Source organism: Dermacentor silvarum, chromosome 7, assembly GCF_013339745.2.
Source record: "Dermacentor silvarum isolate Dsil-2018 chromosome 7, BIME_Dsil_1.4, whole genome shotgun sequence".
In the NCBI taxonomy this organism is placed as follows: domain Eukaryota; kingdom Metazoa; phylum Arthropoda; class Arachnida; order Ixodida; family Ixodidae; genus Dermacentor; species Dermacentor silvarum.
Window position 1 is genome coordinate 105020878 of NC_051160.1, and position 23907 is coordinate 105044784.

The 23907-nt window shown below is 44.6% G+C and overlaps 1 protein-coding gene across 4 annotated transcripts in view; it reads left to right on the plus strand.

Annotated features, from left to right (window-relative positions):
- The window catches only part of LOC119458342 (monocarboxylate transporter 12), a 47740-nt gene that overhangs the window by 11757 nt on the left and 12076 nt on the right, over positions 1–23907 (plus strand). For 2 of the 4 annotated variants that reach the window (XM_037720176.2, XM_049671104.1), the window contains exons 1-2: positions 1665–1827; positions 20313–20547. In XM_037720176.2, the coding sequence (XP_037576104.1) occupies positions 20325–20547 (223 nt within the window). In that variant the 5' untranslated portion in view covers positions 1665–1827; positions 20313–20324. Of the gene's footprint in view, positions 1–1664; positions 1828–11050; positions 11178–20312; positions 20548–23907 lie in introns of those variants that run through there. The other 2 variants (XM_037720175.2, XM_049671105.1) reach the window with 2 other exon arrangements.

Genomic DNA, 23907 nt, shown 5'->3' on the forward strand with positions numbered 1-23907 from the left:
GTTCATGGATGTTTTGTGAGCGTCCATTGTCTGAAGGTGCGACCTACCGCGGGCGAAGGTGAGTGTAAAGGCTTCATGAGTTTCACATGCCGGCGTCGCCGGCGTGATTTGCAGAGCATGCATCCATGCACCGTGATGGGGGACCTCCTTTCTAATACCATCATTGGACACGTGACCAGGAGGCCCCTCTAATCTCAACGTGCACCAGGGCCATGGCGCTGTTTCCGGTACAGTCCTGATACCGGATGTCTTATGGGTACCCAGATTCATAGAAAACATCTTCTGAGTCCCTCGAGCGGCCATTCGCGCTACAATTTTGCGTGTACTCGCGGGCCTCTTTCACGCTCGGAAAAACACTTTTATGTACCACGTATTGAGCAGCAGAAAGCTGCATTGGGGGTTTTTCATGTTGCTCTACAATTTTCTCATTGACACTTTTGATGTAATTAGAGTAATGTAGGAGTTAATAATTAATTATGACCAATTATTCAATTACGCGGCATGCAGAAAATAATCTGAGTATCTCCAAGCAACGGCAAAAAAAACATTACCTTGGTTCCGTCCAGCTACGTGGCATTTGCGCATTTTTAGATCTCGGTACATGATAGTTGGGGCACCCTGTATATATATAGTTCAACGATAAGCGTTTCTGGCAACTGCTTCGATGTTTACCTAAGTCCATGCTGAAAAATCCAAAACATCTATTTCGACGTTATGACCGGGGACCTGCCTTTGTCATGAATTATGGCACATGCACATGTCTGTTCGTTAATACCCTTCGGGCAGAGCATTGCTGCAACATTGCGCACGCGGTTGCAAAAAAGGAAGTTGCATACAGAATTACCAAAGAGTTAATCCCCTGGGCGCAGCATAAAATAATGTAATTTACCTTTCGCACCTTCGGAGAAAAGTTCAAATAAAGAAGTTGCACCACTGCAGGAGAACAGGCGCTACGTCTGGATTTCTAAGCCTTTATACGTCGGTCTCCAGGAAAAATATGCGCGCGTTTTCTGAATAACCATACAATGAAATATGACGAAATTGTATTCCCTGAAAATAAACCCGTATGCTACGTATCATAGTTCTGCATGATCATATGAATTTATATGGGAACATGAGTTTTGTATCGGATCCCATGCATTTGATCATATATGATACATGATATATGATATGAACAAGAAGAAAGGGAACCGAGGGGCCCGATTTTTTATTAATCATAGGATAAGAAGCCGACAAACAATGACACCAAGGACAACATAAGGGAAATTACTTGTACTTACTAATTGAATTAAAGAAATGATAAATATACCACAGATATCATGGTATATAAACCATATAAACCATATGGTATCATGGCATCATGGGATATAAACCATATAAGTAATATATATCATATGATATATGATATATATGGTGGCACCGTGGTCTGCGAGGTCGCCACGGCGCGCCGGTGCGATCTCGAAGGACACGCTTGCACTTGGTTGCCTCGTGTTCTGCGCCAACAGGCGGCGTTTTCGAGGTTATCGCTGCGTCGGCGATTTCAGCAATTGCAGACGCTTTCGCTGTTTGTCTCGCCGCGTCAGCTGGCGCTGTTATCTGTACGCTAGCACGTACTCTGTTGCCACTTTCCCATATCGCCGTCTTTCCTGCTCCTCTGACTGCGTGCTCAAGTGCTCGCCTTATTCCGTAAACTATTTTGTGTTGTTTCCCCTGTAGCTCCGCTTGTAACTCGTACTGCAACTTTGTGAAGACATTACGAGAGGCGCTCCGTGTTTCTCTGACACAGGCAGAAGCAAATGGGCTGATTTTAGCTTCGAAACGGAAGAGGTAAGTCGGAAGTTCTTTGCATTTACTATGAAGATAATTAGCTCTCAAATTCGTTTTACAGCTGTAATTTAGTCAATGTTGTACAGGTACTTATTTGTGATCATTGTGTAATTTTGTCGGTGGTTAGACGGATGGGTTACAGCGGTCTGTGCTGTTGAAGCTCCAGTGAAAATTTTAATTTTGGTGCGGAATAACGGTTTTGAAATTTCTTCTTCCAACTTGCTGTACATGCATGCAGGTCGTGCGATCACTGCATGGTCAGGGGAAATTGGGTATTTTATTACGCTTGAGTGGAGCCGTTGGGCAAACCTCTAAGCATACTGACAGAGTAAGTATCCTGCTGAACTGTGCAGCATGAGAACCCCTTTTACCACTCACGTGTACGCGGGCCTATTTTTACATGGCCACACTACAAGTGGAGCCTTGTTTAGGACTACGTGCAATGTTCTCATATGGTACCCATGCGTTATCGCAGGTTCCGCAAAGGTACAGCGAGAGAAGCGTAAGTTTATTCCGGAGACTAGCGCTAACTACTTTCGCCGATAAGTTAACGGACTTAATTGATCAAATTTGTATTTCGCAGTTAATGTTAAGCAAAGCGCCTATATCGTTGATGCACTGGCAGAGTTAATTGTATGCTCAGAAATGAATTCCAGGAAATGAAACAGTACGCTTGATGTATCCTTCGCTTTTGGCATAACTTACCACTTTCTGGGCATATATATAAACGCGGTTTAGATGATGTATTGTACGCATGTACTAAATATACGGTATATATTAAGAGGCTGTAGAGTTATTCTAATTTGTACCGAATCTTTACTGCATATTTAAATAACGCGAAGAGAATCGTCCGTCTGGTAAAACCCAAACAAAGGACAAAAAATCGCATATCTCGCAATGCCGCGCCTTGAGAAGACGCGTTGGAAGATTCAGACAGCTACCAATTAATACTGCCGTTTATGCAAGCTGTTGAAGATTGATGCTGAAATAAACTGTTATTGAGCAGTCGGTTGTCATCTTTCGCCCCATGGCGGGAGGCCTCCCTTAGTCCAGGAACCCTTGGCACCGAGTCGTCCTCTTCACCCGGTCCACCAGCTTGCGCCGGTCATCCGTGTGGGGGCTGGTCACCAGCTGGTCAGCTAGTGCTCCCATTGCTCGATGGAGGGTTGGGAGTTGGGTGGTAGGGGTATGGCGTGTAGGCATTTCCATATCATGTGGAACAACGTACATGGTGCTGTAGAGTTTGCATTGGTAGTCATCATGGGTGGGGGACGTGGTGTGTAGGAGTGTTCCGTGCGGATATGTGTTGGTCTGCATTTGCCTAACGTGGTAATAAAAACAAATGCGAGCGATAAAAGCGCAAGCGGAGTTTGCTACCCGCCGCTTGCCGAGATAAGGCTCGTGAGCTTCGAGCACCGCGCAGCCTCGCATATCACTCTCGCACACCTACAAAACCGTTGTCAAGGCGACTGTCTTGATTTTATTTCGTTATTCTCGCTACATCTTTAGGTCATGATGTCTCCGTATAGAGACGCTGCTTATTTTTGAATTTTCCGACCAGTGAGGGCAAAATGAAATTCCTATACATAGAGCTGATATGTGAACGTATCCCGATGCGAACCAAGAAAAATATCGTAAGTCACTTTAGTACGGAGAGTAGTTGTAAGCAATGGCAATTTCAGAGTTGCGCTACCAGGTGAGGCGAGAAGTTCAGCGAGTTGTTCTGCATCACGGTCGTTTATTATAGTGTTCTTTCTTGCATCAGAAAACCCTCAGTTCAGTAATAACTAGCGCATTTGTAAAAAGTAGTTTAGTTATTTGCGTTATATAACGCATCATATCTAAGCAGTAAATATCCGTAATAAATAATTTTTGCGATTCTGACAACTGAACTCATCTGACATACAGATACATGCTTATTGCAGGTGGAATTTATTGCAAAGTGTGCACTGTGTTTCGATATATATATATATTTGTGGGGATGTGTGACTCTCACGCGTCCCCTGATGTTGTTTTCCCCGCACGGCTCCCGTCACCTGTAATCCGGCTTCGCCGCGTGGCTTCACGGCAGTCGGTCTGGTTGCGGAGTAATACGGGAGATGGCACTAGTGTTGCGCTTCTAAAGCCACCTAACGGCGGGGATAATTGGGCACAAGAGGAAGAAGGTGCTGCCTTTTCGAAGTGGGTTCGGTGAGCGATGCGGACGTTCCGCGCATGCGCCGATCCACGCTTCGCGAGACCATCTCGCGAGGCTAGGAGCGGGCACCGGTATGGACGACCACGGATCGTTCGAACGCGCCACCGTTCGCGTGACCATGCACGTGAACGGTTGGTGTCTAGCATGCAGGCGAACATATGCGCTCGCTATCCGGTCGCGGTGAGGCGGACTTCCTTGAGTTGTCGCGCGCCCATGTGAATCAGCACAGTTCCACAGGGGAGTGTTTTAGGTCCGCTATTGTTTCTCCTTTATGTTAATGATTTGGTGGACGTAGTGCCTCATGATGTATCCATAAGAATGTTTGATGATGATTGAGATGTTTATGAGAAAATATCTTCCATAAGTGATCATTTCTTCTTGCAAAAAACTCTTTTGGCAATCGATAATTAGTGTATGCATTGGGGTATGGCATTGAATTCGGAGAAAACTGTACTTTTAGGTGTCACAAAGAAACGTTTTCCTAGTTCTTTTTCTTATCAACTCCGTAACCAGCCTGTATTAGAATTTTCCAATATAAGTACTTAGGCGTGACTCTAACTAATAAGCGTGCTTGGTCAGAGCATATACTGGACATTGCTTCATGAGTCCTGCGGAAGCTATGGTTCCTTAAAAGAAAACTTATACATGCTCCAGTTAGTACCAAAATGTTAGCTTACAATACATGTATTCTGTCAAAACTAGAGTATGCTGCTGAAGTTTGGGATACTCATCATAAGAAAGATGTTATGCAACTCGAAAGAGTTCAAGGCACGATTCGCCATCGTTATTGAATGTAGAAGTACCATGTGCCGACTCTCGAGGCTCGTCGGCAAAATTAGTCGTCTTGGTTTTCTTCAAAACTGTCTTTCAGGGCAAAACTAAATTAATACTTCCCAATTGTATAAAACCTTTAACTACAAGGACAACTATACATAGCCATGAATACTCTTTATCGCCAATTTTCGCTAGAACCGATGCACACAGGTGCTCTTTTTTTCCCAATAACGGTCTCTGAATGGAATTCTTTGCTCCGAAAGATTTTTGAATCCGCCGATTTTATGAATGAGCTCGAGTCTCACATTGTAAGCTTCGATAGTTGAACATTGTTACGGTCTGTGTGTTCTCTTGATTTTTGTTGTTGTTTATCTTCGTTAAATTGTATGTATCCTTTTAGCCCCCCTGCTAGGGCCAAATTACTGGCCTGCAGTGTTGTGTAAATAAATAAATAAATAAATAAATAAATAAATAAATAAATAAATAAATAAATAAATAAATAAATAAATAAATAAATAAATAAATAAATAAACAAATAAATAAATAAATAAATAAATAAATAAATAAATAAATAAATAAATAAATAAATAAATAAATGTTCTATGCGTAGCAATTCGGCTAGCGTGTATTAGTGTATGAAAGGTGCAATAAATGCCTTTTTGATTGTTTACACTACCGTGTTGTCGTTGCTTTGGCCCAAGAGCACGTGTGAGACCCCACAATATATATATATGTATATATATATATATATATATATATATACTCGGCGCCGTGTCTGTTATATACGGGCTCGGGCTTAAACGGGCTAAGATAACCGCGAAGCCCGGCTTGGGCCGGGCTCGGGCACCGCGTGTGCTTCTGACGCGGGCCCGGGCCGGGCTCGGGCTTTCTGGTGGTGTGCATGCAACGTGCAGCGAGTTATTCTCGGGCGTCTCAACTCTGAAAAACATTATTTTTCGGTCTCAGGCCGGGTTCGGGCCGGTTTCGAGTCGGGCTCGGGCCGGGCTTGGGCCTAAGGTAAAGGGGTGGCGGGCCGGGCCGGGCGGGTAACGTACATTATTTCCGGGCCCGGGCCAGGCCCGGGTCTCGCCATAAAAGTTTTGGTCGGGCTCGGGCGGGCAGCCCAACGTAAAAACGGGCCCGGGCCGGGCTCGGGCTGAAAAAATCGGCCCGTGCAGTGCTCTAGTTCAAGCTGCTGCTTGCTATTTGCGCATGCTCTGCAGGCAGTGTGTGCGTAACGCGGAAGGACCATTGCGTGTGACGTCATCTCGATGGCGGGCCGTGTCTCCTACGAGAAGACAGCGCAGGTTTCAGAGCGAAGCTTTTCGTGTCTCCTTCCTTTCCTTTTGCGAGTGCTGGCTGCTGCTTTCTTGCCGATTTTACGACATGGGTCACTGGGCATGCGCCCCAATCAACAACTTCTGTCACGGGATTTGTGCAACTATGCAGATGACCGGTGGACCATTAGAGTTGCAGAACGGGTGCCAAGCGAAGGGAAGCGCAGTCGAGGACGGCAGACAATGAAGCGAGGTGATGAAATTAGAAAATTCACAGGCGCAAGTTGGAACCATGCTGCGCAAGACAAGGGCAATTGGAGATCGCTGGGAGAGGCGTTCGTCCAGTGGTGGACATAAAAATAAGCTGCTGCTGATGATGATATGCCACTGGGAAGGTGCCCGAATAACAACTTGGACAACTGGGCATGCGACCCTCGACATGGGGCACTGTGTGTGTCAACCTTCTTGTCCGATCTTACAGAATCGGTATATGGCATGTGTTTGCGTTCGAGTAGACAAGCTGAATAAGGGGGCAAGCAGTGAAGAAGTCGGCAACAGAAAACTAAAAAGTCAGCTACAGAGAAGTGAAGAAATCGGCATCAAAAGCAGCCGAGTGTGGAGAAAAAAACAAACAAAAAACTGAAGTGAGCAGAATCTCACCAGAGCGTGCATTGAGTGAGGAGCGTTCAGCCGCTGAGAAAGGAAGAAGTCGGCAACACAAAATTGAAGATGTTGGCTATATATATGCGGAAATGAAGAAGTTGGAAACAAGAAGCTGCCGAATGTGGAGAGAGAAGTTTAGCGAGGAATGGGGATTTAGAAAGCAGAATAAAATTAGCAAGGAGCCAATGTGATGCTCTTGCTGTTGTTACTCTAGATATTTCAAAAGCTTGCGACGTTGTAGAGGATAAAATTTTACTAGACAGACTGTGAAATCTCCGATTCCCGAATTGTCCTGGGGCATGGATAGGTTAATTTTTAAACGGAATGGAATTTCACTACTATTTAGGAGGCTCCTCGTCGTATGTTTACAAGCAGTCACGCGGTGTTCCTCGAGGAACTGTTACGTCACCTATATATTGTTCAATATTTTACTGAGTTGAATGCTATGCCATCATGATGTATATACGTATCTATAGGCAGATAAGATAGCCTTCTTAGCATCAGATATAGATATTCACTCGCTATATATTCGCTTGCAGAGATACCCATGCGCCATTGGAAAATGGTTAGACAACATTCGACGTTATGTAAATGTTAAAAAGTGTTTAATTTAGTTTTTCTCCTGATCAATTTGTTAAAGATGTCGCTTTGCTATCGTCACGAGAATATACCACAAGTAGACTCATTCAAGTATATGAGTGTAATTCACTACTCCTCCCTTAACTGGCAGGAGCACATTAATTGATTATATAGTTAAAAAGAAATACGAGCGGTTGGTGCGTTACGGAAACTATGCAACAATCGGCCAGGTATGCGGAAAGACATGCTTTTGATGATATCCAAAATGTACGTCCACCCGATATTAGAATCTGGGTGTGTGCTATACAGGGTGTTTGACTTGGGCTAAAATTTAAAAATATCCAAATGCTACGCAGCTGTACAGAACCAAGGTAATGTCGCTTGCCGTCGTTTGGAGATACCCCGATTATTTTTTTTTCATTCCGCCTAATTATAAAGTTCGTCTTAATTATTTAAAATCAATATCTCTATTATAATATTTAAATGAAGAGTGTCAATGATAAAATTGTAGACCAACATGAGAAACTCCCGATACATCTTTCTATTGCCCAATACGTGCTACATAAAAGTGTTTCTTCCTAGCCGTGAAAGATGCCTGCGAATACATGCAAAGTGCATCGAGTGGCGAGTCGCGTGGGCAGTTATTATTACGTAAACAATTACAACAATTACGTAAACTGTGAGAGAAGTGATGAGAAATCAGTGGCACTGAACTAGCAAATACTTTCGTCGATTACTTTCGGTCTGTGGCACCTCCTCAAGTAATAGTAATACTTTTGTGCTTCAATGCATAAAATGACGTTTTGTTAAGAAAGTAACTGGAACGCTAATGCATTTCTCCGCAGTGTTCGGGAATTAATATCTCGAAACTGGTGTCATCCTGTGAATTTGTTCCAAGTGGATGCGCCTTGCTAAGTCCACGGCTAGAATTTGTAAATTGCAATGACGGCCATAAGGTAATTAGTTAAACTTAATTATTGAATATTTGTTAATTAGTCGATTATGTATTTCAGGTTTTTGTGCAAGTAATGTCCGCCTCTTCGAGTAGACTAGTTCATGAACCAGAACTGTGCTATCTGCCATAGGCAATCTTTAAAAATGTTAAAGTGTTGGCTCAAACAACCGGTATACTCATGAATGTGTCGTGTAGAGGCTCTATCAATATGCTATTTGAATTGCTCGTGTCATTTCCCACCATTGAGATGTATTCAAGTAATGACAGACAGATATAAATAATTTGAGGAAGACAAGTGCAGTACACAAATCTCTTATAAGTCTGACGACGGAAACGAGAGTGCGGAGTCCTTGTGTTGCTAACGCTTAGAGTGGGCGGAGACGCTTAAAGTACTATCATAAGGCACGCCGATATCACTTATTTCAACAATCCTGGTCGACACTGTACGACTAACAGAATGCGGAAACGCGATATTACGGGTTTTACGTTAATATGACGTAAGTCTGGTTTTAGATGAATTTCGAGTGAGCCTGTTTAAATCTGGCACCATTCGGAAAATGAGAATAGGTTGGTCTGATGAGCGCGGCAGTCCTCAGTACTGTGTATTTCTTTGAATATTTTGATGTCATCCGCGTAAAAAACAAATGCCAACTTCTACATTGCTAAGGAAACTTCATTGATGAAAATTAACACTAGAAGCGAACCTAACACGGGAACTTGAAGCCCCCCACTATAGGTACCGTACAGACAAGAGAATATTGATCATTGACCCTCGCAAATCAAGGAGCCATCGATGAGATAGCTGTGTAGTAGAGCTGCGATATCTGCTTCAGCACCGCATAGTGCTCAAGATTCTCGAGCAGGAGGGGATGATAGCCTACTTTGCAGGATTTGCTGAGGTCGCCGAGCACAGCATCAACTTGACCCCTTTGCGTGCAGACAAGGTTGGTGGTCGTAGGGCGGCCATAGGAACTCCATGCTGATTTGAAACAAGAACGTTTTTTACATTGAACAGCAATACACTATGAATAGCTAATTCGAAAAGCTCGGAAATTGCAGGGAGAAGAGAAATCGGCCGATAGTTTGCGACAATCGTTACGGCGCCGGATGTATGACAGAAAAAAAAATATAACCGGTTTTTCAAGCAGGCGGGAAAGTGGACTTATTTAGACCGTTATAAGGATTCATGTCAGCACATGTACAAAGATACGGCCGTAGGCCTTGACGATGGCGGCCGAGATGCCATCTGGGCCGTAGGACAAACATTGTATCATGCGCTTGAAGCATTTTCTCATGACATTCTCGTCAAAGAGTAGCGGGCTGGAAATTCCAGCTGAAGAGCACGGCTGGTGGTTAGTGCTGTGAGGTGACGGCTTTGACCAGGTGTTTCTGCGAAGACATAAGGCTATTTTTGAAAATCGCCGGTGTAAGATAGCACAATTCTAGCCCTTTAGCCGTTACAACGGCATGACGGGATCCAGATCAAGAAGCTGGAGTGATGACGATGGAACGGTGAAATATCCGTTTATAATATGTACCTATACACATGAGGCGCTCTCCATTTTCTCTTATGAAAACAAACAATTTGCATGTAATCAAGGTATACATAAAATAGCCCTGTACACATGGTACATACACTTGACACGTTCTCGAAATGATGAACTATCCTCAATGATAAACTGTACACATTCTTGCTATGCAATTGAGAGTAAAAAAAATCCCAAAACAGAACTAACCGTCGTTCATAACGGAACTTGCAGAAGAGTGCCCATTACTTGCAGAGTGCCAAGCGGACTTTGCTTAACCTCTCTGCCTTTCATGTCTTGCTTTCTCTTTCTCAGTGTACGTGACTTAAATTTTTACCCGATCTGACAAGCAATGGCAAGGGGAAAAACCGAAGAAACAACTTGGACACTCAGCTGCGTGTGAATTGAACCCCTAGATATAAATGCTGCTCACAGTAACTTAATACACCGCTACAGACGGCCACTGTAGTGAAGTCACTGCCATGTTTGGTGGGACGCTCTGCGTGCACCGTTTCGTTAACGATCGGCGAAATGCCTTTTTTTTTTTGTTTTCGCTCGCGCAATCGGTTCCGGACAGTAGCTAACATGTTCACGTGATTTCAGATGCGGTAATTCAATTCCTTCTTTCGAAAAATCGCAGCGTGATCAACTGCGTGGTAAATCAATATTTAATTACTCTGTAATTGTCAGAACTGTAAAGCCTTTTAGCACTGAATGAAGCATCTAGGCACTGACGTTCAGCACTGACTTTAAAAAAAATGTACAAACCATCATGCTGCTGACTCTCTTTCAACGTACTTCGCAGGGTCTCGGAATGAGAATATTTAACTTTGACACCCTTATGGACAATCCTTCATAATTCGTGACAGAAGGTTACATTGGTAAAGTATTGCGGAATAGAGGTGGAGTCGTGACCCGAGAGGAACACTGGATTCTTGCTGGCAATATTGGCGTGAATACGAGTCCACGCACGCAGGCGGATGTCCACCCCGGTGTTTGCCGTCCTGGCGACCGCACATGTATGTTATCACGAGGGCTGCGCCGGTTACGCATCTTCGTGTTTTGTCGGAACACGCTTCCCCGCGTGTCGAGACCGCGCTCGTGTGTGCGTGTTTTTTTTTTCTTCTTCTTCGGCACGCCCGATAAGGTGTTTTGTTGACTGTTCGTTTGTTGTCGCTCCAAAGGGGGGCTTACTATCGCGAGCCCTTGACTTCCGTTCTAATCAACGCGGCACACAGCCGCTTATAGAGAACCTTATTGGATGATCCGTACCGTCTTACTCGCCTCCTCGACATAAGAGGAGAAAGAGCCTTGGCTGAGGCTACTCGTTCCTCTGTCGCCGCTGCAGTACGTACCCGTTCGTCGCCTCCTACGATCAGGTAACTCCAATATACGTAATATGTAACGACCCCGTCAGCAAGGTGTTGGCTTGACCTGGTTGGTTTGGTTTGCCCACCCTAAACACTTCTTTTTAATACTTTTTTTTTAGTTTATCTTGTCTATAGAGGTTAATCGTCACCTACACCTTGCGTGCAATTTATTTTGAGCTCTGCGCTCTTCGCACCTTCCTGTTAGGAACGCTGCGTCACACTGACACGCGCATGCCGTTCGTGCCCAGAAAGTACCGGCAGCGGAACCTTAGAGAAAGGAAGTGCGAGCGATATAAATGATAATTTCTGGGGCGGGGGCAAGATAAGCCGTAAAAGGGTGCAAAATTTTCTGACAGTGTACTGCGGACAGCACGGGCGATGCAGACTATAAGACAAAGATGACACAGGAACTATATAATCACATGCGTGTCGGAATTGCTTCTCGGTTCGGCGCGGTCAACTGCACCGACCACTGCGCGGCCTGCCTGGTTGATTGTCCTGCAGTGGCAGCTCGCGCCTGAAGTTCCGACGGGAATGAACTCGCTTCTCCGAATCCGCTTCCAATCTCACATTTCCGATGCCCCGTCAGCTGACCGAATGCTTTTTGCCAAACGCGTAAACAAAGTCTTCAGTGGTCGGTCGGCGCCTGCGTCGCCTTCGGCACGAGTCTTGTTGAGTGCGCTGGTTGCAGCATGACGCAATCACAGTAACCAATAGATATATAGGTACACGCATTTTTGCGCTGTTTTACCCTCCTGGTTACGAGCGCCGCGCTAGTGGAAATCCTTATTACTGGAAGCTCGACGAGATAGTGAGGTTCATACCCGTTGGCAAGCCCTCGGGTTAGCATTACAAAATATCAAATTCGGAGCATAAAATATACCCTACGCGCTTTCGTATAGGCACAGATTATATACCGTAAGCGCTGCAAGCCCTGAGGGTAACTGAGTAACGGAAAGAAATTCGAAGAAAAAGAAATGCGTTGCTTGTTGCTGATTAAACTCACCTTGCAGAGGAATTAAATCTTGTATTTGATTTTCCGTCCCTGTTTTGAGATCATAAGGGCCGCCGTGATGGCCTATAGTGGCTATGGCGTTCCCTTACTAAGACCGATGGCGCGGGATCAAATCCTGGCCGCGGCGGGCGCATTTCGATGGGGGCGGAATGCAAGAAGCCAGTGTACCAGTGCAATCAGGTGCACTTAAGAGAGCCCCAGGTGGTCGAAATTAAACCGGAGTCCCCGACTACAGTGTGCCTCGTAATCACAGCGTGGGTTCGGACACGGTAAATCCTGAATTAAAAAAAAAATCTGAGATCTCAACTAGGGACACCACTGGAGCGAGGGTATACCTTATGATGCAGCACACAAAAATGTGCAATGCTCTAGAACATCAAATGCCACCTGATTGTAGTCTTTGTCTTGTTAGCAGAGATGGGTAAATGCAGGTCAGCTCTTTGGTTTTCCTCCCTCAGCTTCACGGTTCAAAAAATTTGCCCGGCCTCCCTGGCCCTCACGTTGAAGAGGTTACCACCCTTCTCTTAGCTTCGGTTCGCTACAATTTAAAATAAACCGTTCATTCACCCGTGATCTTAGTTTACAAATATAATTGCCTGCCATGCCATTGAAAACTACCAAACTGGTTTGCTTATAGGGGCATTGAAGATTTAGCAGTACACAATGCCCGTCAAGCGACCATCGCACCTGCCGCATTTCTTTAATGCTAAAGCATTATATGCGCCATTACGCGAATATTCGGCGTCGCCGGCGTCGCCACCGCGAGCGATCGTACCAAAAATGGCCAACGGCGCAAAGAGTAAAAACACGTCAAAATTGTTTGGATTGACGTCACATCAGAGAGGTTCCTTTAAACAAAGAAAATAAATGGCTTTGAAAAAGGAAATCTGGAAAATTTCGGTCTGGGTGGAAATCGAATCTTGGCCTGCTGCGTGCGAGACAAACACACTTCCCCGAAGCCGCGATGGCGCCGCGGACCTGTTTGAATACGGTACGCCTAGTGCGTGCGTCATTGCACACGCCACGTCACAGATTGAACGCCACTGAGCGGTCCTTCGAGTTATGAACTCCTCGTGGGCAAAGCGAGCGCATTGATATGCTTGGCGCGTTTTGATTTGTCCTTACCGAGGCGCAGTTAAAGCGCCGGCGCGAGCTTGCGCGGCGAAAGAACGCGCGGAAAAATATATTTCACCATATATACGCGTGGGAATGTCAAACGTCAGCATCCTTGAGTGTCTCTGCCGAAATTTGTTTGTTACTAGTAGAGAGTGCACTTTTTAACGTGGGGGGTCAAACGGCGAAACAAGTCACAGCCCGATACTTTTGCAATCGCTAGAGTGAGCCGCCTACTTTTAATGCTTAGCTGCGTGCATTTGTAATACTGCATGCACGCGCAAGCCGAAGGGAATACTGGTGCCGCCATAAGTGTGTTTGTTAATGGCATGAACCTTAACATTAATGCTACAATTTGTAAAAATGGTTAACTAGATGGAGCGTGAATATATTTTAAGCTGAGTTTCTGATGAATTCGTAATTATTCGCTAGCGACTTCCTTCTATGCAGGAAGTTTCACCCTAGTTGCCGGGATTTGGAAAACGGAGAGCTTGTTGCAATTCGTCACTAGATATTAATAAATTACCATGTTGCGCTTGTTTGAGAGAATATGCGCAGCAGAAAGACGTTATGAGGTTAGGCTAAAACACTTAAGTTGCACGTTTACTTTAAATAAAGATCTTCAAACGTCATTGTTTTGTGGCAGTCGAAGCATAACAGAAATCAGTTTTGGTTGTACTATAGTCGAGCTTTATGTATATCAACGTGATATTTTTATTTCTTTTGATGTTGACTTCACGAAGTCAACAAATGCTATCAATGCCTAAAAAACCTGAAACGTACAGTTTTTGTCCATCTCTTATCAGAGTAAGAAATGCGAATTCCAGAATGTTTGTTTCGGATAAAATAGTGCGATGAACTGTGCTCCTCGGTGGAAAAAACAAGAAACGACAGGAGTGATGCCAGAAAGTCGCTGTCACCGTTACTACTTTCGTTTCCGTTACAGCTCCCAGTAGCTAAGCTTATCTACACTTAACATCAAGAGCCGTTTACGACACAGGTCAGTTACAAGTGGGCTTCAAGGTACTTCTGAGCTCGAGAGGCTTCCTGCCAGTGTGCTTCTATACTTCACACCTAAAACCCACGACGCATACGACCGAAGTGGTTTCTCTAAACTTCAGCGGTATGAATCGCGTCTTCCTCATTTAGGCTCACATTGTCACCGTCACCCTCCCTCGGCCTCATATCACCAATTTTCCGGAGCTAATACTCACCAGTATAGGGTGAGGGCAGATGATGGTGAGGACGTCAATGTGAGGGTGCGCATGTTTGCATCTAAGCGCACCGAACGGCACCGGCGATTAATAATAATAATAAAAAAACGATCCAGCTGAAACTGAATTCGTTTCGTGTAATGTGCATAATGCTCTATGCTGTCGCCCAGGTTCGTAATCTTCGGAAATGTAGAATGCGGTATCATTTAATAGCGGGGGGGGGGGGGGCTGTATTACTACAAGGCAAGCCACACGTGTGTTTGTCTTCGGATCCGGAGAGTGACTGACACTCGAGATTACTTTCGTGCTAGCGGTGCTTATCTTTCCTATTGTGTCTAGCGTTTAAAAAAACATACAGGTGCTGCGTATCACCGAGGAGGCATTTATCCCTGAATATTGCTGGTATTTTCTCTTCGCCTCCTTAGTTCTGCCAACTTCTACTTCGTTCCGCTCTTTCAACCATCAATTCTCTTCCAGTGTCCGCGTGTCCCTCTCTTGCCCTCCCGTCATTCGTGTGCCTTAAGAGAAGACGGAGGTTACAGTCACCTCTCGAACCATTTTCTCATATATAGTGGTGCTCGCGTTTGGCTCATGAATATCCCATTTACAAATCCTGTTCCATAAAACGCACGAATAACTAGTGAGAGCAATGAACATTGCTAACAGAGGGGCTCCATTTGTTGTTGTTATTTTATACAGAGCAAACGGGCAATGAGGGAGGGAAAGCATAGAAGCAATTGACTGTCCTACTTAATTTACACGCGCAAATAATAACGAAGAAAGTAAGAGTGCACGATAAGAGAACTCGCCGCTGGTAAGAGCCGAAACCTCATCTTTCGAATCAAGACGGGAACCTCTGTTAATGTGTGCAATTTTAATCTTATCGCGGACAGTGACACCGAAACTTTAGGTACGACTGGCGGAAACGTGTCTTCGTCAAAATCAGCATAATGGCCATTACCGTCATGGTTATAAGCGTTAGTGGAGCTTCTACTGAAAACTCTAATCAACACAAAAAAACTCACTGCGTTTGGATATATATATATATATATATATATATATATATATATATATATATATATATATATATATATATATATATAAGAAGGAAGGCGTACTTTGCGAAGAAGGAAAGCTTCCTTTGCGAGCCCTCCTGGAGTTTGCTGACCGCGGCTGGTGGCTGGAAGGGTGGTGCTCCTGTCTAGTTGAATGGATCGCACGTAGTGCAGCTGTTGGCCTCGTTTTCTACGGAATCACTCAGTGATAAAACCGACGATACCTAAACGTTCTCACTGCGACAAATATATAAATTAACCTTGGATCTCGCCACTCTGGCTCACCGTCACCAGATCAGCCGAGTTTGAATGCTACATTTGGTGTATTCGCATTTTCCTGATTAACGTAATTCTGTTTTCTTTTTCTCCAACCGGCATATTCTGACGGCTTTTTCATTCCCTCAACGTGCAGCGTCTTCACACATGGTAAAACAAATGGTGTTAATCAGTAATTTCCGCTTGCTGTCGCATTAGACTGGAACTGATTACACCTGCATGACAATGTTCAAATTTATTCGACATTTCAGTGACGTTGGCGGTGGAGGCAAAAAAGCCTTGCTGGAGGTATGACTTGGGGTCTGCGCCCCCTACAGAAACTTAGCAACGGGCACATGGTCATAAAACAAAGTACAGAAAAAGCAACAACACAGCTAGGCAAACCTTGAAGATAAAAAATAGACATAACAGTTTGGCAGTACCAATATGCATAAAAGTACAGTAATAAACCATTCAGTAATAAAGTAATACATCAACCATAATACAAAGTTGCAATTCGGTAATGACAGTAATAAAGGAGTACAGTAATGCATTATTCCCAATGAGAAATACCCTGAATGACTGATAGACAACAGATATCCATAACATAGAATAGAAACAAACCCACAAACCAACAAACCAAAACAATAGAATTTGGTTCGTGACCAGTACATGTCGTAAGAATCAACAAGCGTTTACGGAATTATTCAAGAAGAGCGTTAGCGCGTAGGATAACTTTTGACGACCATAAGTTATTCCAGCGCTGGGTACGAACCAAACGTTACTGCTACGGGTATTATAAATAGATCTCGTGAGCCGTAAGTCAGCCAGCTTTGCGTAGATTGACGGAGACTGCTTAAAGCTTGAACGATAGCGATTCACTAAAGTTCTATTGTACCGTAGTGGAAGGCAAGCAATATTGAGCTCCTCGAAAATCGGGGTAGTGTGACGGCCATAAGGCGCCCCAGCAACCTTACGTATAGCAAGTTTGTGTATCACTTGCAGGTGGTGAATGTGGTAGTGCCACACACTAAGAAACAGTAGTTAATACTGCAGTGAAACAAATAATTGTACAATTTTTTTTATTCTCAGAGGGTGGTACCACCCAGCGCAATTTACCCAAAATGCCTGCAATTTATGAAAATTTACTTGAAGTCATTACATGTTTATTCCAGGACGCACATTGCTCAAACAGTACGCCCAGGCCTTTCATTACAGAAACAACAGCTTGAATGATCGAAGTGTGAAGCCTAAGCAGAAATTAGATTCACTGACACGTAGATTTATTCGCCGGACGAGCACGGATTTTGCTCTGTGTACAATAATGACTGAAGAATTTGACATGACCCATGTGTTCACTAAATCGAGGCATACTGTAGCTTGTTGCTTGAAATCGAGCTAATGAGCGAAACCATGAGAAGTTCAAGCGTTTTGTTAATGAATACCTTAAATGACAACTTCACGTACCATATTTTCCCTCTGTATTACGTTGTTCATTCCATTTTCTTTTCCGTCTTTAAAAACTTCTACTTTCATGTATTTTGTTTTTGGTATTCTTGTAACTATATCCTTGTATTAGGTTCTTTGCTCCTCGCTCATGTAATTGCCCTCATGGGGTCTTTAAGGGTTAAATAAGTGAATATGGGCGATGATCGTGAAACGATATGTTTTCTGAATACCCATGCAACGTCACATTGCAATTCATCAAGGCCAAGGGAAGCTCTTCACAGAGGCAAGTGTCGTGTAAGAACCCCTGAAGTGTTGTGTTTATTCTCCGAGAGTTTTGCGCTGTCTCTACGTACGTGTCTTGCATATCAGCGCCCTATACGTCCGGCCTTATCTTTCAAGGAGACCATGCCGCCGTGACTCACCGCGCCGTCTGGACACTTTCGTTTCCGCCCAACTCTCATGGCTCACACGAATCGCGTGAGCAACGCGAGCTCATATGCCACGAGCTGCCGCCACCGCTCAGAGCACAACCCTTTGATTGACCAACTGTATTAGTTATTTCTGACGTTGTAAATGCAATTTTCAGTGGTAACGTCTGCTTGACGAGGGATTCGAATACACGAGCGGGAAGCTTCAGCTCGGAATGTTTACCCTATCGTACAGCGACAGTTTGACAGCGAAGCTTGGTTCCGCAACAGATTTCCCAAGGCTGCGGTGAAGGCCAGCGTGCGGTGGCCTAACACGTATCAATCAACGAACAGCCGTCGCAGGTCCGAATTAGCCTTGAAACGTAATTATCAGGAGTTATAGAATAAAACGTTACCTCGCCTGTACGTCACTCGAATAGACAATTTCTTTGCGTGGTTTGTATTTAGCCAGTACTCGGTAATTATTTTGCCGATGTTGCGCTTCACAGGCTCCACCTTGGAAATCATCTATAGAGCCGGCCAAATTTGCAAATATTATAGGTAATTATTGTGTGCAACAGCAAGTCGCCGGGCTGATGTATGCGGATGATATATTGCTACTAGCGGACAATGCAAGATATTTACATAGACTTGCGAAGATAAGTGTCAAAACAGCGACGAATCTAGGCCACAGGAATTATGATCTTTAATGAAGAGACGACTGATGATGTGGTATCAGTTCAACAGGACGTCATGCCCATAGTCAAGCAATATAAATACCAGGGTGTATACATAAACGAAACAAAGATTTTATCAAAGGTCCACAAAAATAATTTAAATAATAAAGGGAAGCGGAATGCAGCAATAATAAAACAGAGCACTTTGGGCCTACAATAAATCGCAGGTAGTGTGAGGAATCTGGAAAAGTGTAGTGGTGGCAGCGCTAACGTTCGCATTTCCAATTCTGTGCTATAAATTAGAAATATTGTCGGGGTTGGAGATTAACCAGATGGCGGTGGGCCGACTGGCTTTCGGGGCCCACGGTAAAACCACAAATGAGGAAATGCAAAGGGACATGGATTGGGATTCTTTTCAAATCAGAGAAGCACACAACAAGATTAGTTTTGTAGAAAGACTAAAAATCATAGATGAAATGAAACGGCCGGCTTAAGTACACACGCATCTGTACCTGAAAAGCATCGAGAGGGAATGGAGGTCAAGAAAGTTGGCAACCAAGTACAGGGTAATTGAAGGAGTAAATAGGCTACCAGGAGTCATAAAAAGGAAAAGGAAATAAATGGAGACAGTTCATTGGCTGCAAAGAATGGAAAGAAAAAAGACCATGGAGATTTAAAAGAACGGGAATAAATTACAAGGGAAAATCAATACTATAGCGCAGAGATTTGTTCTTTCAGTTCCGAGTCGGTTGCCTGAGTACAAAAACATACCGGGACAATTATACGCCACAGGATAAGGCATGTGTGTGCAAAAAAAAAAAAAAAGCTCGGGAACGACTCGGCACATCCTAATTGAATGCCAAAAAAATCACACAGTGAGACTCGTTCACCTTCGGGAAGAGTTGGGATCCAAAGAAGATGGAAGAATGAACTATTCAGCACCAGAGATAAGAGCGATTAGAGTATTCGTGGAAAAAAGGCCAGGAAGATATTATTAGAACCAAAGTCATTGCGAGTGTAGGTAATGATGTAATATAGCGATAAAGGTGGTAAATACTAATGTTTAGATCGAGATCACATAAGAAATAGATACGTGATAGATGTGGCAAAACCAGAATAAATCAAGCAGGGCAGGTGACTATATGCCCCCGCCTCAAAGGGGATATCAATGGTAATCATCCTCAGCGGCATAATTTTCATCATCATCATCATCCTGCTCACGCAAGATAAAAAAATAAATTATGGGGTTTTACGTGCCAAAACCAGTTCTGATATGAGGCACGCCGTAGTGGGGGACTCCGGAAATTTGGACCACCTGGGGTCCTTTAACGTGCACCTAAATCTAAGTACACGGGTGTTTTCGCATTTCGCCCCCATCGAAATGCGGCCGCTGTGGCCGGGATTCGATCCCGCGACCTCGTGCTCAGCAGCCCAACACCATAGCCACTGAGCAACCACGGCGGGTACACGCACGATAAGCAAGGCACGTTTAGTGTATTGGTGAAAAAAAAGCAGGGAAAATATTGATAGATCCTAAATCGTTTCAGGCATAGGTAACTGCGCAATATAAAGATTTTATTGATGAGAGAAAAGATCAAGAACAGATCGTCAAAATGCTAGCCGGCGATATATGTAGTAAAACCAGATTAGATTAAGCAGGCTAGGTGACTATTTGTCGCCGCCCCGTTTCGCAGCGGATGCCAATAGCAATGATGATGATCATCATCATCTTAAGGCCAGCGGTCTATGTTAATACCGTATGCGAATGCCCGTATGGTAATACCGGTAGAACGCGATGACTGTGCACTTTTCTTTTAGAGGATATCGCGAGCGGCCGGTCGTGACTTGACCACGCTTGCCGTATTCGCTCAAACCCATTTTTTTTATTCTCTTCGCTTACTTCTCCCGATCCTGTTATCACGTGACTAATAGCATCCATCCAATATCTATATCCATCAGGAAGCCACCGCAATGGCTCGCAGCGAGGCGTCCCTCCGGTCCGACCCGCAATTCGGCATGGACTCCCGCTGGAGCTGGGTGACGGCGGCCTTCCTCAGCTGGCTGCTGTGCGCCGCCATGATGGCGCAGCAGTCGGCAGGAGTGCTCTTCTTCGGCATCGTGGACACCTTCGGCGTCAGCAGGGAGGAGGCGTCCTGGCCGCTCGTGCTCAGCGCCAGCGTCATTAGCCTCACAGGTGGGAACAGCGAATTAACGCGGCGATGCCCTGGAAATAGATGCTGTTAGACGCGTGGCTAGTTAGTTGCTCGCTTCTTCGATTCCTTTGGCAGGTGCTATACTGATAAGACTGGACGGCGCCTGAATGATAGGCTTAGAGAATACCACCCGCATGCCGAATCAATAGCAGGGCCAGGAGATGTCACGGATCACGGTCGAAGATGTGACTGTGGCCCTCCGTTGCGAAAACAGGTGGTCAAAGTTAACCGCAAGTTCTCACTACGGCGCGCCTCATAACGAGATCGTGGTTTTACCACGTAAAGTACCCGATTTTAATTATGTTTTTGGGTAATGAAGGGTACTCATCTTGAAACTGCAGCGCGCACACAAGAAACGAGGAGAATAAGGTGAAGGTGACAGAAAGGCGCCTGTCTGTCACCTTCGCCTTATTGTCCTCGTTTCTTGTGTGCGCGCTGCAGTTTCAAGATGAATAGTTACCAAGTCGCCCAACTTTCAGTACTTTTACAATGAAGTATACATTTGTACCAAAAGAAAGATACATGCTGCAAGAGTATGAATTCATTAGCGTGATAATAAACTAATTGGTAATTGGCTTGCTATATTATACGCAGCTGAAAAATGTACCAATAAACTGAAACCGATGTATACGTGTGCTCAAATCGTAACCGATAAGATTTGCCTTCGAGGCAAAATTAGCATCGAAATAGGGGATTACTGCATTAGCAGCGCTCCCGGTTTCATCACAAATGAAGAAATGGGGTGTATTACAGCCAGAGCACGAGAGCCACGCATGCGCGGTAATAACTCTCTGTTTTATGGATCTTGGTTTGTAGCTGTAACAACCGATGTGGACGCAGTAGCAGCTTTCGCAAGACTCCTTTATTGCGCAGAAAACAAGGGTTTATGTAGGCACGGTGCATCGCTTATCGGCACACGTGCGATGGGTTTAAACACGGAAGATATGCGCGCAAGATAGCGAATTCAGTCACATCACTGTTATCACAGTGGCCTTGTGTTATCATTCGTGGACACACTGTTTTTGGGGTCTCCGTGTGCTTCTTGCGACCCTGCCTAATTTAGCGCTGGTAACACGAACCAAGAGTGGCGACGCCTAGCATGTCAGGTACGTCTTGCGTGCATGCAAGACGTGCATGCAAGACGTAATAAAACATGCATGCGCGTGTGACGCGCATGCATGTTTTATTATTGTGTTATTGTTCACCCCCCTCCGCTGTCACTCATGCTGTTATTTCTCCCGCCTCTTCAGCTCTCGCCTGTTTTTTTTTTCAAATTTTTTTTTACTCACTGGTCGTTTTCCTACGTGCCTTTCCTCTTCTGGGTTCGGCAGGCGTTGTGTCGCTGCTGGTGGCAGTTGCCAGCTGGCTCGCTTCCTCTTATCTGATTGTTTTTATGTGTACGAGCCAAATAAATAAAAACTATTTTTGCTATGCTAAGCTTGATACCTCAAGATTCTGATTTAAAGCTCTGTTATACTCCGACGTTCACAACGCGCGCGCGCGCCGGCGTTCGTTTCATCGCGTCAGGTCGGCGATGCCACGCCAGGCGCAAATTCTCATGCCTTAGGCGCGGGAAAGTTAATATAAACCCATAGTAGTATTTTTAATGTGCTGGAAGGGAGTTTTCAGTTGTGGGTAGTTTAAAAACCCGATTATTATTTCGTAAAAAAAAAAACGCAGACAAATTAAAGACGACATCACAGGCTCTAAATTGAACTTGTCCGCCTTATTTCCTTCTTCTGTACTGAAATTCTTCTTTCAGTGTGTAGTTTTCACGTGTTAATCTTGCGTTCATTTTCTTCAGAGAATTGCTCGCTTTAATTAGCCGCAATGCTAATGCGTGTACAGGAGAAAAATAAACGAGAGGGAGCTTAACCAGAGGGTATCTCGTGTTGGAAACCCCGACCAGAGGAAGTGGATAAAAAATTACGAAAAATAAAGTGAAAATAAAGAAGACAGAAAAAAAAGAATGAACAAGATAAGAGTAAATATATGTTGGTGCTTTGCGTATACAACATGTTTGTAGCGTCAATACGGTTGCATCGGAGTTTGAAAGGCCTCGCAATCGCCACGAATAACTGCGTACGACTGCCAGGGTACTTTCGAAGCGGTCAGCTGAGTGGAACCATCGTCATTGAGGCAAAAGATATATGTGTTCGCAGTTTTAAGCTGACACGTGCTCAGCTGAATGTGAAGGAGATAAGGCGAGGTGTGTTAGCAGGCCAAGGATTCGTTTCGCCGAGGCCGCATCACTCGCAGAGCGAGGTCACCGAATAGTGCTGCCACTTTCTTTTCTCTCAATCATGCCGCAAATGCGCCGGATAAGGTGGCGACTACCGTGGCCGAAAGGAGCTTGATAGCCTGACTGGCCGAAGTATAAGCAAAAAAAAAAAAAAAGAAAAGGCAGAACGAGAAGTAGTGCGCGAGATTAGTCGTTATTTGACTGAGGGAATAGCCGAAAAAGACGTCATGGGAACGCAGGTGACCTATTAACGAAGGCTAAAGAAAAGCGTGCATAGGTTGCATACTCGGCGAACGGAACACGTGGCCAATTAGAGATCGCTGGGAGAGGCCCTCATCTTGCACTGGACATACAATAGACTATTGGGGTTGTTGTTAAATTATGGAGTTTTACATGCCAAAACCACGGTTTCATTATGAGGTGCGCCGTAGCCGGGGACTCATCAAGAGTTTGGACCACCTGGGGTTCTTAAACGGGCACATAAATATAAGTACAGGGGTGTTTTCACAGTTCGCCCCCCATCGATATGTAGCCGCCGTGGCTGGGATTCGATCCCGCGACCTTGTTCTTGGCATTGTAGTTGTTTGCCATTATTGTTGTTGTTGCTGCTGGTGCTGTTGATGACAACGATGGTGATGGTGACAAAAGAAGAAATGCAAGTATTATTGCAGACGAAGCGCTTCCTTGAGCTATACGTACAAAAACGACCTCAGTGGCGTTCTACGTCCGTTTCCTCTACCATGTTTCAGAGTCTCTTATACATTACAAATACTGGCGCTCTTTGGCCATACCTGACCCTTGCGCCATTAAACACCATACATCATCATTACAAATACATTTTTTTCGTTCTTATGACACGCTCAGCGACTTAGCCTCTGGGCGCCTTAAAAATAGACGCAGCTGACACCATGTTCTCTGACATATTTTGCTAGCGCTCCCATTTATTATTATTCAGCATACGCTTGGACGATACCACGTCTGCACATTGTGCGTGGCCTCAGAGTATACGGTGACAAAGAAATTATCACGGGCGCATTCATCGTAGTCAGAAAATATCAATATCTAAGTATAATTCCTTTTATCACTGAGTAATCTCCTA